Below are 15072 nucleotides of genomic sequence, written 5' to 3' on the forward strand. Positions count from 1 at the left end.
CTTTTGAACTCATAGAGACTTAAATATACTTTCTTTAATTTTTCAGATCATGCTCATATGTCATGTCAGAATTGCGTGTTATTTTCTGACTTTATTATTTGTCGAAATATGTCACTGAATCTAAAACCCATCCTCTCAATATTCTTTTTTCACATTAGCAATGTTATTCCAACCTTCTTTTATTTTCTGTTATCTAAATAATCCGTCGGTTTATTTTCCAAATTGTGTAGACCAACAATGACTTTGGCCTATAATGATGATGGTTCTCGTTTGATTCTCCACCACCACTTCACTAACAACGCCACATTCAACGCTCAAATTGATCTCATCCCCAAACCACCAAGTTCTTTTAATGAGGGACTAGACGACTTTATAGAGGCTTTTGCTTCTTAGATTGAAGGTCTCGAGTTCTAACCGAGGCATTGATGATTTCGTGATACTAACTTCTAACCACTAATCAATCATGTCGTTAAAAAAAAGTTCATCATGGCTTCAAGGCTTGTACTTGCTGTCAAGCTTTAATAAAATGCCAACTGAAGTTATATATGTATATAAAAATGAATAACAACATAATATATATATATATATATATATATATATATATATATATATATATATATATATATATATAATACAAAATTGCCGCCTTAAGTCACACCTTTCAAACGACAACTTGACTCGTCACTGCTCGAAAAAACTTGAGGTTTGACATCGCCGCCAAGTCACGCCTAACATTAGTTAGAACCTTGATTATAATGTTAGGTTCTGTGTTATTATGATCGAATAATATGTACCATATAATAACATAAAGCTTATTGCAATTATATTTTAGTCAATTAAGCTAGATATAAAAAAAAAATTCTTGATTTTAGGAAAAAATTTTGGATTTTGGCTGAGATTAGCTAAAATCGTGGGATGATATTTTTTTTTAAATTAAGAATTCTTTATATAACATTTATTTTTAAGAATAAACATCATATAAACTTTCATTCTTGATGGTTTTCAAATTAAGTTTTTATTTTTATTTTTATTTTTTTATTTTTTTTTTATTTTAGAATTTGAACTATTATTATCACAAATTATTATGTCATTCTTTAATAATGTGACTTATTTATTAAGGAATATGACTGCATTCATAAACATATGATTACGTTTTTAAAGAATAGGAATATGTTCTTTAAAAAATGCGATTTTATTTTTTAGATTTTTTAAATTTGAAAGAAATATAAGAAATTCTTGTAAATAAGACATAAATGATAAATTTATACTTACATTCTCATAAGAATCACATAACGAAAATGAAAACAAAAAGTAGAAACTCATATATTTTTTTGGAAAATGTACACCAAAATGAAAAAAAATAAAAAAATAAAAATTCATATATTTTTTTAAGATATATATATATATATATATATATATATATATATATATATATATATATATATATATATATATATATGACAAAACTTCAAAAATGATCCCTGTGGTTTTCGAAAATATCAAGTTTAGTCCCAAATTTCAAAAACCTCACAGATGGTCCTTGTGGTTTCAAAACTTTTAACAAATGGTCCTTTTCGCTAACTCCGTTAGCTTTTGGCCGTTAAGTGAAGGCAATTCTGTCATTTCACTTTCACAGGGACCATTTATGAAGTTTTACCTTATTTTAATATATATATATATATATAATATTAAAGGGTCCCACCTCTCTCTCTCTCTCTCTCTCTCTCTCTCTCCCTCTCTCCCTGTGTGTGTAAACTATGAAGCTTTAAACTCCATACCAAATTGTTTCTTTTTGCCTCGATTCACCTTGCACTAGATTGTTAAACACAAAATTCAAATAAATAAGAAACAAAATGAAAGAATATAACCAAATCATTAAGCAAACATACAACTTTCTGGATGAAGAAATGAATAAATCCATATAAACAAAACAAAACCCACATGATCGATCTGTTACTATAAACAAATCTAGAAAGAATATAAAACAACCAAAACATATCCACACCACACAGACCAAACGATCTGAAGATGAAGAAGAGCCATGGCTCTGTTTGGCGGTCGGAGCACAATCGGAAATGTGTTTTTGTGCACTTAAATTCTTCTTGTATATCCGACAAAGCATCCAATCATCCAACAGTTGAGCCAAAATCAAAACCCAAGTTAAGAATCTAGTAAATGAATACACTGCTGATCACCCTTGAATTTAAATCCCCAACTCAAATTGAATCCACTGCCGAAAACCCACTAGTCGTGGCAACACTTGCCGCCTGCACCGCGACCATCACCTTAGAATCTGGTGTAAACCCACCACCACCGCCGCAACTATTCCTTTCTTTCTTCAAATAGTAACAACAAACCCCACCCAAACAACTCGATGAGTCATGGAGTAAGCCACCCACCATACTACATTTGATGGAGCATATGTCAGGATTGAAATCCCAAATCCTCTGTATAACCGTCAAACACCATCAGTTTGAATGATATTCCTAAATGCCTCAATTCCACCATTGTATCTAATCTGTGCACCATATCCACCTTGAACCATTAGTCATTAACTCAAAATATCAATTGGTGTTCAAACCATTTGAGCAGCCATAGATGCACTTAACCCAACTACAACATTCGCAATGGCAACTGCTTTTGCCTCTAAAAACCCCATTTTCGCAGTAACACAACCGAGAATAAAGCAGCGCCTAGGAAGAAGAACTTTGATTTATCAAGCATCTCCCAATCAATGTCAGCTGGGAGATGTATTTCCGTTCCCGAGTCATCCTCCGCCATTCCCAAACTTATATTCACCACTTTATCTGAATGCTAAACTATATTACGAACAAATCAAAACAACACTGAAAAACACTTCTACTCTGATAGATTAATTTCCACAAACACCTTACCTACTAACTTAGGTCGATCAATATGCTACTGATACTAAATTACTAAAACCCCCAAATTAACAAAAACAAAAACCCTAATCCTGAAATTTGTGTCCATGTGTGTGAGAGAGCTAATCGAAGCTAATAAGGGAGAGAGAGAGAGAAATGTGACCGATGCTAATAAGAGAGAGAGAGAGAGAGATTAAATTTCATTTAAAAAAAATAATAGAAAACTTCACAAATGGTCCTTGGGTAATGAAATGACAAAAATACCCTTTACTTAACGGCTAAATGGTAACAGAATGAGCTAGAAGGACCAAATGTTAAAAGTTTTGAAACCATATGGACGATCCGTGAGGTTTTTGTAAATTATGGACTAAACTCGATATTTTTGAAAACCACATGGACCATTTTTGAAGTTTTGTCTATATATTTTTGAAAATATACACCAACTAATTCTTTGAGAATAAACAAACTAAACAAATGAATGATTGAATATCCAAAACATGATGCCCTAATACACTCTCTTAATTAAAAAAATGCATAGAGATGAAATTTTTGCTAACAAATACAAAATACATTATGCCATAATACATTTTGGTTCTAAAACATTATGCCAAAAGACAATATCATATTTTGTTTTTCATGAACCTCAGAAACAAGGTTTGAATGTTTGCTTGAAATAATTGTCATATCAAATGTTGAATCCCTTAGAGGCATTATAGATCCAACTTACTTAGTAAAAACAATTATTCAATCCAAAAAATGGAGGCTTTGTACCTAAAGCAAATACATAAATAAAAAAACAAATCCCTAAAATTGTTATCTACCGTAAAATAAATATATTTCAAGAATCAGGAAAGATTTAGGGTTTGTAAATTCTCGGAAAAAAATGTATTTGATGGGGTTTAAGGTTTGTTACAACAGTGGTTGGTGGTGATGTATGTTGGCTGTTGTGTTAGGTTTGATATATGAAATACAAATGGAGAAAAATGAGGGGGGGGGGGGGGGAGGAGTGGGGTTGTTTAGGACTAATGGCGGTAAAGGGCGACAATAGGTGGAAAACCGACGGTGAAGAGACATTTTGATGTTTTTAACTAACAATTAAATGGAGGCGGCTGACGTTGTGGCAGAAGATTTTAAGAGAAATCATGTGAGAAAGACAATAATTGATAAATATTTGCTTAATGTAAAGTGATTTGATTGTATTATATCTAACTAAATCAATCAACATTATTATTAATTAAAACGTAATATTAAAAAAATACATGTATCTAAGTTTTTTAAATGACTAGTTCATATTAATCTTTATATTCACATAATACATACAGAAAACTTATGAACTCATCTCTCTCTCTCTCTCTCTCTCTCTCTCTCTATATATATATATATATATATATATATATATATATATATATATATATATATATATATATATATATATATATATATATATATATATATATCCTTGAATTTTTTCTTGTGATTTTTTTTTCAAAAAAGTGACTTAAAGCATCAAGCCGATTATATAGAAATGCATTTGCAAAAAAAATCTTAAAAAAAAATGTGCACGCATGAAAAGTGCATATATGCACAAATGTTGGAAGTGCATGTACGTAAAAAATAACTTACATGTGTGCATTTTTTCGAGATTTTTTTTTTCAGTGCATTTCTATTTGACCAACTTAATGCCATAAGTCACTTTTTTGAAAAAAAAAAACCACATGATTACAACAAATTGAGTTTGTTCCAATTCTACATTTGACTCTAGGGGTGCCTATGATTGCAACAAATGGAGTTTGTTCCAGTTTTACCCTTCATCGAATGGTTATATATTGAACCATGAGAAATGGACACAACCAAACTATTTTGTATTTAAATCATTTAGTTGCTAGATAACGAAAGCATGTGATATATATACAGAAAACGAAAACAAAAAATGATTTTTTTTTGTATACAAAAAACAATAAAAGTTTTTGTTGATAACTTTGAACTGTTATGAAACAGGAAAAATAATGAAGTTGTAGTAGAAGATGTTTAAATTTCGTAATAGAGATTTGTACCTCAGATTATGAATTGTTGGAGGAGAAAATGAATGCAGAGAGAGAAAATCAAAGGTATTAGAATCATTTTGGTTGTTGAATTTTATATAACATTGTTGAGTTGAAGAAGGGAACGGAGGAAGATATCATTAAAACGGGATACATTTTCTGAAAATTACTAATGATAAAATACATTTTCTGAAAATTACTTTTTATTTTGACAGTATATACATGAAATAGAAGAAAACAAAAAAAAAACATTATGAAAAGGAAACAAAGATAAAGTGTTGCAATCTAAAGGAAAGTAATTTCATTTGTTAAAATATTATGAATTCAAAGTATAATGGTATGATAGACTCATAAAATATTATGAAACTGAGGCAAAATAAAGCAAATAGAAGAACAGACCCTTTGTTATGATAAATCAAAACTTCAACCGTCATAGAAGGTTTGAAACAGAATACGTTTGCAAACAAAATTGAGAAAGCAGAATCATGGATCGTGGATGATTAATATATGCATATGCATTTAATCTACGACCTGATTATTTGGGATTTAAGTTTCGAAAATTTTGAATTTGGTGCATTTTAGTTTTGTAAAGATTTTTAGTTTCCTTTTGTATTAGAGATATATTTGGTATAATAGAAATTTATTTAAAATTTTATCTTATTTCAGGGATATGATATAAATTGAAGATAATTATATGATTGAAGATTGAAGATTATAGAAGATTGAAGATAATTATATGGAAACAGAAATTGCATAAAATTCGGCAGCTAAAATTTAGAAATTTAGAATTGATTACAGATTTGATATCAATTGATGAATTGGCGGGAGAAAATATATAGAAGTGCTTGAGAGAAAGCCACATGGCAGAAGGATGGTCTAAAAGAAGGACATGAGGCATGTATGAGAGGTTTTTATTAAGAACTACTTTATAATCCGTGGAAATCACGGTTACAAAATTAATTAAACTTTCATAGTAAAACTAAAAATTATTAATCAATTATTTTAAATAAATTATTAATTAAGATATATTTTTTTAGTTATATAAAATTATAATCGTTGATTTAAATAAATACGTGATTTTATAATTTGTATTAATTTTATTTTAATTTTTATTCTAATGTTAATTAAAAGATATTTAATATAATTAGAGTGAGAAATTTAAATTTTGAAATATGAAATGAAGAATGAATAGGTTGACAAGTGTCATGACATTAAATAGGATGCTTAATATGGTGACACATAACAAAAAGATAATAAATCTATTCTTTTATTAAAATAGGAAGAGAATATATATATATATATATATATATATATATATATATATATATATATATTAACACAATAATTTAATTTACATTTTTATTAATTAAATTTGTATTTTGAAAAAAATATAGAGTAAATTACACGAATGGTCCCTATGGTTTAGGGTAATTTGCGTGTTTGGTCCCTAACTTATTTTTTTAACTCAGAAGGTCCCTACTGTTTATTTTTGTTACACGCTTGGTCCCTGTCTTACCTAAAAAGACTATTTTGCTCTTGATATTTTAATTTATTTAAATAAACACACTCCCAACCCCACTCTACTCCCCTCACCTTACCCTACCTATTCTATCATTTTCCCTATTCAAATAATAGTCTTTTTAGGTAAGACAGGGACCAATCGCATAACAAAAACAAATAGAAGGGACCAAGCACGTAACAAAAACAAACAGTATGGACCTTCCGAGTTAAAAAAGTAAGTTAGGGACCAAACACACAAATTACCCCAAACCATAAGGACCATTCGTGTAATTTACTAAAAAATATATTTTGAAAAGATTTTAACAATTCAGCTAAGAACTTAATTTCAAGAAGTCAACTGAAAACTTGATTTCAAGTTTCAACAACAATTAATAACTAGTTACTAACCATAAGTCCCTAATTACAAAATGTATAGATTGTAGTTATAAAAAATATGCATTTCATGGAGAAATCATAAAACATCTATTTCATTAGTGTCTTATACTTTAACTTCTATTTTTAATAAGAACTACAAACTTCTCTTATAAGGAATAACTAATTTCAAGATTCAAAAAAAAAACTTCATTTTAATAACAAAAAACAAGCAATAACCATGCAATAAGTAAGTGCTAACCTTAATCAAACAAATCTAATTGTTAATTTCTAGTTTTTTCAAGTTTTCAGGAAAATAAAAAATAATTGAAATAACTTTAAAAACTTGCTTAAATCTTGTTTCAATCTTGTAGGTGGAAATGGTGGTTGCCGAGTTGTCGGACTAACTATTAACCACAAGTTTCTAATTAAATAAGTCTAGTTGCTATTTTTAAGTATTTCAACACATTGATAAATAATGAAAATTTGAGATAACTGTAACATCCCAAAAATTTCAATAAATTTAAACATTTCAAAACAACTCAATTACTAATAAAAGTGTTTACAAAACCATTGTTTCAAAAACATGATTTAAAATCAGATTCTCCAAGATACAATCAGTTTAAAACCAAGGATGTATACGGTCACGCCTTCACCTTGCCACAACCATTTGAAGCACCTGAAACAATAAACTGAAACTGTAAGTACAAATCTTAGTGAGTTCCCCCAAAGTACCACCACATACACATAACAAACAAATCACATGCACAAATACTCATGCCTGGCCCAATCAGCCTCGAGCTGGAATACCAAACATGTCTACGATGGGCCATATCATCCTCTGGATGGAATATCCTCGTATCATAAGCATGTTTGGTCCAATCAACCATCGGGTTGGAATACCCCGATCTGTTGACTGACGCACAAAGCAGTCCAGTCTCACCATATACCATAACAATCATGTCGGTTCCAATCAACCATCGGGTTGGAATACCCCAAGCCTAGCCAATCATAGGGTCCAGTCATCCTCGGGATGGAATACCCTAGATTGGAATGCTAATATATACATAACTCGGGTCCAATCAACCATCGGGTTGGAATACCCTCGGTCTGTTGGCTCACTCACAAAGTAGTAAAGCCTCAACCACCAACCAAATATGTGCACATATACAAATAAACATATAATCAGTCAGCAGACAATCAGGTAGATCTACAAATCACTAAGCATAGCATCATACTATTACATATCAGGATATCTAATCCAATGGGTCGACCTTGGTGCCTTCGACCCGTAAGTACAATGAGGAAGACTCACCTCAATCCGCAGATAATCAAATAACTGCTCGGACCGCCGAACTGGATAACCTCGCGCCAACTAACAATAAATACAATCTTAATCAATAATTAACCCGATAACCCAAAATACCATTAGGTCAAACTTGGTCAACCCTGGTCAAAGTCAAAGTCAATGACTAAGGTCCAAAAGTCAATATTTCTTCCCAACGGAGTACGCCCTGCGTACCATGAGAGTACGCCCAACGTACTTTGATGTTGACCAATAGCGGGGCTCTGACCGCGTATGCACAATATACCACCAGGTACGCTTAGTGTACTCAACCCAATCCCCAAACTCCATTAAAAGCTTATTCCATTAAGTTCTTACATCCAACTTAGATCCAAGCCCAAAAAATGTCCTAAGTCATAAAATTTCCAACTTTATGAGTTTGCATGGCTATAAAATGCTTAATATCCAAAACCCTAAGTTCTTAACCTAATAAGACATCACAACTCTTGCATGGAAGGGTTATAAGGGCCAAGATCACATTTTTATAGTTCATAATAGCTTTATAATGGATAAAGTTTCAAACTTTATCCATTAGAATGGTCCCAACAAACAAGATCTAGTCTTCAAGTCTTAAAGGGACCCAAAAGTTCATCTTTTTCAACTTAATCCATTAAGTATAAGTCTCCAACTTTCAGATCTGAATTAGAATGATGTTTAGATGGATAAAGTTTCCAACTCTATCCATAGAAGGTCATAAACTTTCAAGATCTAAACCTTATTCACTAAAATAACCAATAGATCATAACATCTAAAACTAGTTAGATCTAACAAATGCATCATTAAGATTCAAACTTTATACCTTTAGAAGATGGATCAAGGTGAACAATGTCCAGATCCACAAGCTCCAATGCAACCAACACTTTTCCAAGAAGTTCCTTCTTCTCCAAGGTGCACCATACATAATCCAAAGCACTCAAAAACACATTCTTTTAGCGCACAAGGCTCAACTAGGGGTAGGGTTTCATGGAAGGGGTGTTGGAGAGGTGGAAGCTGAGAATGGAATGAGTTTGGGGAGTTAAGGAGCTTAAACAGGGCTTAAACCACACAAATAGGGTCTGGGCACTGATTGTGTACGCCTAACGTACTTCTAGTACGCCCATCGTACTCAGGGTGCCTTAGTACGCTCAACGTACTCCCCTTTGTACGCCCAACGTACTCAACATAACCCAAAACCAACCAAACTTCAAACATGCATAACTTCTTCGTTCTAACTTCGATTTTGACGTTCTTTATATCTTCGGAAAGGTAACGAGAAGCTCTACACTTATATCAACTCATCTTTGCCTTAAAACTTTTCGAACAAAAATCCAAAATTCATAAAAGCCCGAACTAACATTTTATCGAAATATCCCTTGGCGCCAAAACACAAACTGAACTCCCGGATCATCCAAATTACATTACCCACACCCAAATGGGTCTAAATCTCTTTTCCTCAAAGGCCATAAGCTTGATGATGCTCAGTCTTCGGGTCACCACCCCCACATAGGAAACGATTCGGAACAGAGCGTTACAATAACCTAATAACTTTTAACCATAACAACTTACTGAATGGGTAGGGGGCTTCCTCGTTGAAGATGTCGTTGGATAGGAGGTTACCGAAAGATTGGGTCGCCGAAAGTAAAAGGTTGGCAAGAAGAAGAAGGCAACAAAGACAATGGGCAAGGGAGCAAGGACAAAGAGTGTCGTGTGTTTCCTGCGTTTCCCTTTTTGATTTTGAGCAACATCAAAATGAGCTTTTTGTTCTACCTTCTTTGTTACCGAGCTTAAATTTTTGGACCACCTAAAAATATTTCACTTCTTTAAAAAGTTTGGGCTACTTTGTGTTTGAGTTTATAAGTTACGAACAATCCAATTTTTTTAGCGATATCCCAAATTTTTTTGAAGGGTAGAACCGTAATATAAAAACAAAATTTATGAAATTTTTTATCATATTGGACGAAATTTGAGGGGTAACACGTACTGCCCCAAGGCTCCATGTAGCTCCGTCTATGGTTAAATGTACAAAAAAACGAATAATTGTTGATTATTACTTTCAACAAAAACATGGTTGTCATCCACATGCACAAAAAATAGGTTGATCTTAGCTCGTTTTCTGCAGTGAAATGGAAAAAACACTGATGTAATGCCTAATGAACTTTTGAATTAAGATTTGTATGACCTTTTGTCTTACGCGATTTACAGAGTTATTTTTAGAGATCGTATGGTCATTTTGTGAAGTCCAAATAATAAATGTTAAAACCACATAAAATAACCCAATATATAATATTTTTAGTCAATGATTAATTGTTGGTTAAACTTTTCTTCGATGTTAAGCTTTTTACGTGATCCTGCACCCCTATATCCCCTTATATCGTTAAAGTTTATACGTTTCCTAAAAATAACGGGAAAAGAAGAAAGTTCCATTTTGTTAGCCCACCTTACGACTGACGAGCTCGATTCCTTGTGTTGGGCTCCTGAATTTACGATCTTCATTCTTCACCGAGAAGCAAAGGTGAAAAACAGCAACTAATATCCAGTTACCCACCACTACAGTGAAAAATTCTTTACAATTTTCAAATACCCTAATCGGTTTTTTCATATATCTGAATTTGGTTTCGGATCTTGGCCTTTTTTCCATTTCTTCTCTGTCGAATTTCGCCATAGTAGGTTTAATTATCATAAGAGAAAGCGGGATCGGTCTGTAGCTTGTGTGCAATCGATCTTGGATGTTAATCTTTGCTGATAACTCCAAGGTTTCTGAAAAATTTAGTCGCGGATCTTTCGGGAAGATATTGACTGCTCTTTGGGTCGATTTTCACTTTCAGGGATTGAGATAAGTTTGATTGAAAAGAAGAAAGGGGATGGGAGGTTCGAAGACGGAAGGGGCGACCTCTTCCTCAATCCCTTTAATTACAAATCGTAGAGACCCATATGAGGTTTTGAGTGTTTCAAGAGATGCTTCTGATCAGGAGATTAAATCTGCTTACAGAAAACTTGCTCTCAAGTAAGTTCATCCATCCTCTTTCATTTTCTTACCTTCCTCTTAGTTCTAAGTTATGCTATCAACTATTTCTGAAGTTCTTAAAATTTGTAATTCAGATTGTACAATCGATTGATAATTATGTGGAATTCAGTTTGAATTTGTATCTGGCTATTGATAACATTAGATTATGCATGAAAATTTTGTTAATATCGATTCCCTTGTATATAGATATCATCCTGACAAAAACGCTAGTAATCCCGAAGCCTCAGAGCTATTCAAGGAGGTTGCCTATTCTTACAGCATTCTATCCGATCCAGAAAAAAGAAGGCAATATGATAATGCAGGATTTGAGGTCTTGATTCCATTTCTTCACAATTTATTCAGCAAAAACTGTTCGTTTACTTACAAAAGGATTAATACAAATACAAAGCTTATTGTGTGAATTGTATAGGCTATTGATGCTGAAGGAATGGACATGGAAATCGATCTATCAAACCTTGGAACTGTGAATACAATGTTTGCAGCTTTATTCAGGTAAGTTTTATCAAAACCCTATGGATTTTGATCAAATTCATTTTTCATTTCTTCTTTTTTTTTTTTTTTTTTTTTTCCTTTTTCAAGTAAGCTTGGAGTCCCTATTAAGACAACGATTTCAGCCAATGTTCTTGAAGAAGCTTTAAATGGGACAGTTACAGTTAGACCTCTTCCAATAGGAACATCAGTTAGTGGAAAGGTGTGTATGTTTTTGGTGTTACAATTTTTTACTTTTTAGCAACTTTAGTAGCTTATTTAAGTCAAAATTCAGGTAGAAAAACAATGTGCTCATTTTTTTGGTGTTACAATAAGTGAGGAACAAGCTCAATCAGGGATAGTTGTTAGAGTTTCTTCAGCTGCACAAAGCAAATTTAAGGTACTTGGAACTTTTGAATTATTTTTTTTATGCAAATGTTATCATATTGTTTTAGTAAAATACTAGAATTTTAATCTTTATGTAAAATCTAATATTGCAGCTGCTTTATTTTGAGCAAGATAATGGTGGAGGCTATAGTCTGGCATTGCAGGTACATCACTTTATATTATCTTGGATTGTTTCATGTTTTTTAAATTTAACATTTCTTGATAATTAACAATCAACATTGTATCCAAATAATTACCCTAATAGCTTTTCTTTTTTCCATTATGACAAAACCCGAATTCATTCTCCAAACATGAACAATTGATTTCATGCCAAAATTCATACTACAAACATGAAGTTAGGGTTCAAAAACAGATTAGTGAATTTGGTATTTTGATCTTCAATTACTAAGAAGGTAGGAAGTTGTTTAGTGGTTAATTAATCACTACTTCATTGTCTTTGATCACAATTTCTATCACATTGACTTTGCAAGTGATTTCTCCTATATTTACCCCTACATGCCATTGGACCTAATTATCATAAAAACCCTTTCTTCATAATCAGTTCCACCTTTTTAACCATTGTTACCCTTTCAAATCATTACTAGATAACTAAATAATAACATTAGTTTTTATTATTCCAATTACAGCTTCTCAATGACTTGTGTTAATTAATTATTAATAGAGTAAATTACATGAATGGTCCCTATGGTTTGGGGTAATTTGCATGTTTGGTCCCTAACTTATTTTTTTAACTTGGAAGGTCCCTGCAGTTTGTTTTTGTTGCGCGTTTGGTCCCTGTCTTACCTAAAAAGACTATTTTGCCCTTGATTTTTTAATTTATTTAAATAAACACACCCAACCCCACTTCCATCTCACCTTATCTTACCTTACCTTACCCACTTTATTTAAATAAATTAAAAAATCAAGTGCAAAATAGTCTTTTTAGGTAAGACAGGGACCAAGCGCGCAACAAAACCAACAGTAGGGACCTTTTGAGTTAAAAAAATAAGTTAGGGACCAAACGTGCAAATTACCCCAAACCATAGGGACCATGCGTGTAATTTACTGATAGTAATACTGTGAAATACAAAAATTTACTGTGCGTTATAAGTAGGCTGCTAATTCTTTTCAGTAAAATGTATGTGACATGGCATTATGCACAACTGCACAAGTCAAGTATGCTGATAAACTAAAGTTGGCAAATTAGTCAAGTTGGGTTGACCTGCTAACTTTTTTTTTAAATTTTTTGTCCACTTGGCTTTTTTATATTAAATATGATTATAAAAAAATATATTCTGAATTAAAGCAATGTTATAAATGAATTTGTAAATTATAAAATGTATCTCTGCTAGTCTTTTGTTGTTTATAGTGGGGAAGAATAAAAGGTTAAAAGAGGATTCTAAAAAAGCAGTTTTAGAAAAGGTGAATTGAAGAGAAGAGTTTAAAGTTTAAACAAAATAGTTAATGAAGTAATAATTTATGGAATTGTTGGTTCAAAGCTATGATTTTCATCTCATGAGTCACGATGATGATGCAGGAAGACAGTGACAAGACTGGGAAGGTGACATCAGCAGGAATGTATTTCCTTCATTTTCAAGTTTACAGAATGGATTCCACTGTTAATGCCGTATGTCACCAACTCTTTCCTCACTTTTTTTTTTATTTAAAAAAAATTAATTATTTATTTGAGCTGCAGTTAGCAATGGCCAAGGATCCTGAAGCCGCTTTCTTTAAAAGATTGGAAGGTCTTCAACCATGCGAGGTCTCAGAACTAAAATCCGGAACTCACATATTTGCCGTTTATGGTCAGCAGCCTCTCTCTCTCTCTCTCTCTCTCTCTCTCTCTCTCTCTTTTTAATAATAAAGAAAAAATATATATTTGGTAAATTGTTGAAATGGAATAAATCCTTTCTTATTTTGGTTTCAGGAGATAATTTTTTCAAAACCGCATCGTATACAATAGAGGCCATTTGTGCGACAACATACCAAGACACAACTGTTAAACTCAAGGACATTGAGCAGCAAATTTTAAGAAAAAGAACCGAGTTACGCCACTTTGAGACCGAGTACAGACAGGTACCTATACTAATATTAATATTAATATATAAATACAATAATCTAATATCTTTGTAAATAATAAGTGTTTGGTTTTTTCAGGCTTTGCAACGATATCAAGAAGTGACCAACCGATACACCCAGGAAAAGCAAAATGTATATTCTTTTTTTTGAGAATTAGAATAAATTACAATTTTGGTCCCTGACTATATCTGATTTTTTCAATTTTGGTCGCAAAAGACTTCTCTCTTGCAACGTTTTTGGTCCCCATGTTCATGAAAAAAATAGTGCATGTAAGTAATTAATTAATATGTTTACTTACAGGTGGATGAGCTTTTAAAACAAAGAGACAGTATCCAGTCATCATTTACAGTAGGCAGATCGGTGGTTTTAGGAGGTGGTAGCAGTCAATTTAGTAGCAATGGAACAGGAGGAAGTAATAGTAAAGTTAGTGGTGGTGAAGCTGAAACCAGCAGCAGTCCAATTGGTGAAGAAGATGGAAAGGCTTATAATAATAATAATAATAATAATAATAACAAGAAGAAATGGTTTAATCTCAACCTCAAAACCTCATCCTCCTCCTCTGATAAGAAAACCACCGGTTGATTCTTTTTTCTTTGTTGCCTTTTCATACGTTTATTCATGTCCATAATGGGTTGTTGTTAATCATCAATATTTGTTATCAGATCGAAATTCTTTACTACAGATTTGGATTTTTTTAGTATTCTATTCATTCTCCTTTGTTTATGTTTAATGTCATAAAATGACACAATTAGGCTATTTATTTGGTGCTGCTATAATTCTTATATGCTAGAATTACTTGTATCCGTTGGACAGGTACAACTTTAGGTGCCTATGGTACAACCCATTGAAATCTACCAAAAGTTACTTCATCTATTACAATTGTAGGGGTGAGTATTTGGACTGTAGAGACCTGTTGAGCCTGATCCAGTTTCGGTCCAAGTCAGGTTCTCAATACGGTCCAGTCCAGAGGTCCAAAACTCTAAATGTTCACCC

The 15072-nt window shown here is 32.3% G+C and overlaps 1 protein-coding gene and 1 pseudogene across 2 annotated transcripts; one reads left to right on the top strand and one right to left on the bottom strand.

Annotated features, from left to right (window-relative positions):
• Positions 1 to 2168: 2168 nt before the first annotated feature.
• Positions 2169 to 10782, bottom strand: LOC145098132 (uncharacterized; annotated as a pseudogene).
• Positions 10501 to 14802, top strand: LOC145101214 (chaperone protein dnaJ 15-like). 2 transcript variants are annotated; one of them, XM_079038394.1, is made up of 12 exons: positions 10501 to 10632; positions 10946 to 11124; positions 11332 to 11455; positions 11555 to 11637; positions 11725 to 11836; positions 11909 to 12013; positions 12114 to 12164; positions 13538 to 13627; positions 13697 to 13805; positions 13928 to 14076; positions 14158 to 14211; positions 14380 to 14802. In XM_079038394.1, exons 2-12 carry the CDS (start codon positions 10982 to 10984, stop codon positions 14659 to 14661), a joined length of 1302 nt encoding a protein of 433 aa, XP_078894520.1. In that variant the 5' UTR covers positions 10501 to 10632; positions 10946 to 10981; the 3' UTR covers positions 14662 to 14802. The 2 variants fall into 2 exon arrangements, with proteins under 2 accessions (XP_078894520.1, XP_078894519.1); XM_079038393.1 differs by lacking the exon at positions 10501 to 10632 and having other exon boundaries at positions 10647 to 11124.
• Positions 14803 to 15072: the final 270 nt, after the last annotated feature.

The sequence above is a fragment of the Lactuca serriola genome, chromosome 4, assembly GCF_051521515.1.
Source record: "Lactuca serriola cultivar US96UC23 chromosome 4, Lser_US96UC23_V15, whole genome shotgun sequence".
Lineage (NCBI taxonomy): Eukaryota > Viridiplantae > Streptophyta > Magnoliopsida > Asterales > Asteraceae > Lactuca > Lactuca serriola.

Coding starts and splice junctions, on each gene's coding strand:
- LOC145101214 (XM_079038394.1), top strand. CDS start 10,982: ATGGGAGGTTCGAAGACGGAAGGGGCGACCTCTTCCTCAATCCCTTTA. Junction 13,628..13,696: donor TGGATTCCACTGTTAATGCC/GTATGTCACCAA, acceptor TTTGAGCTGCAG/TTAGCAATGGCCAAGGATCC. Junction 14,212..14,379: donor ACACCCAGGAAAAGCAAAAT/GTATATTCTTTT, acceptor GTTTACTTACAG/GTGGATGAGCTTTTAAAACA.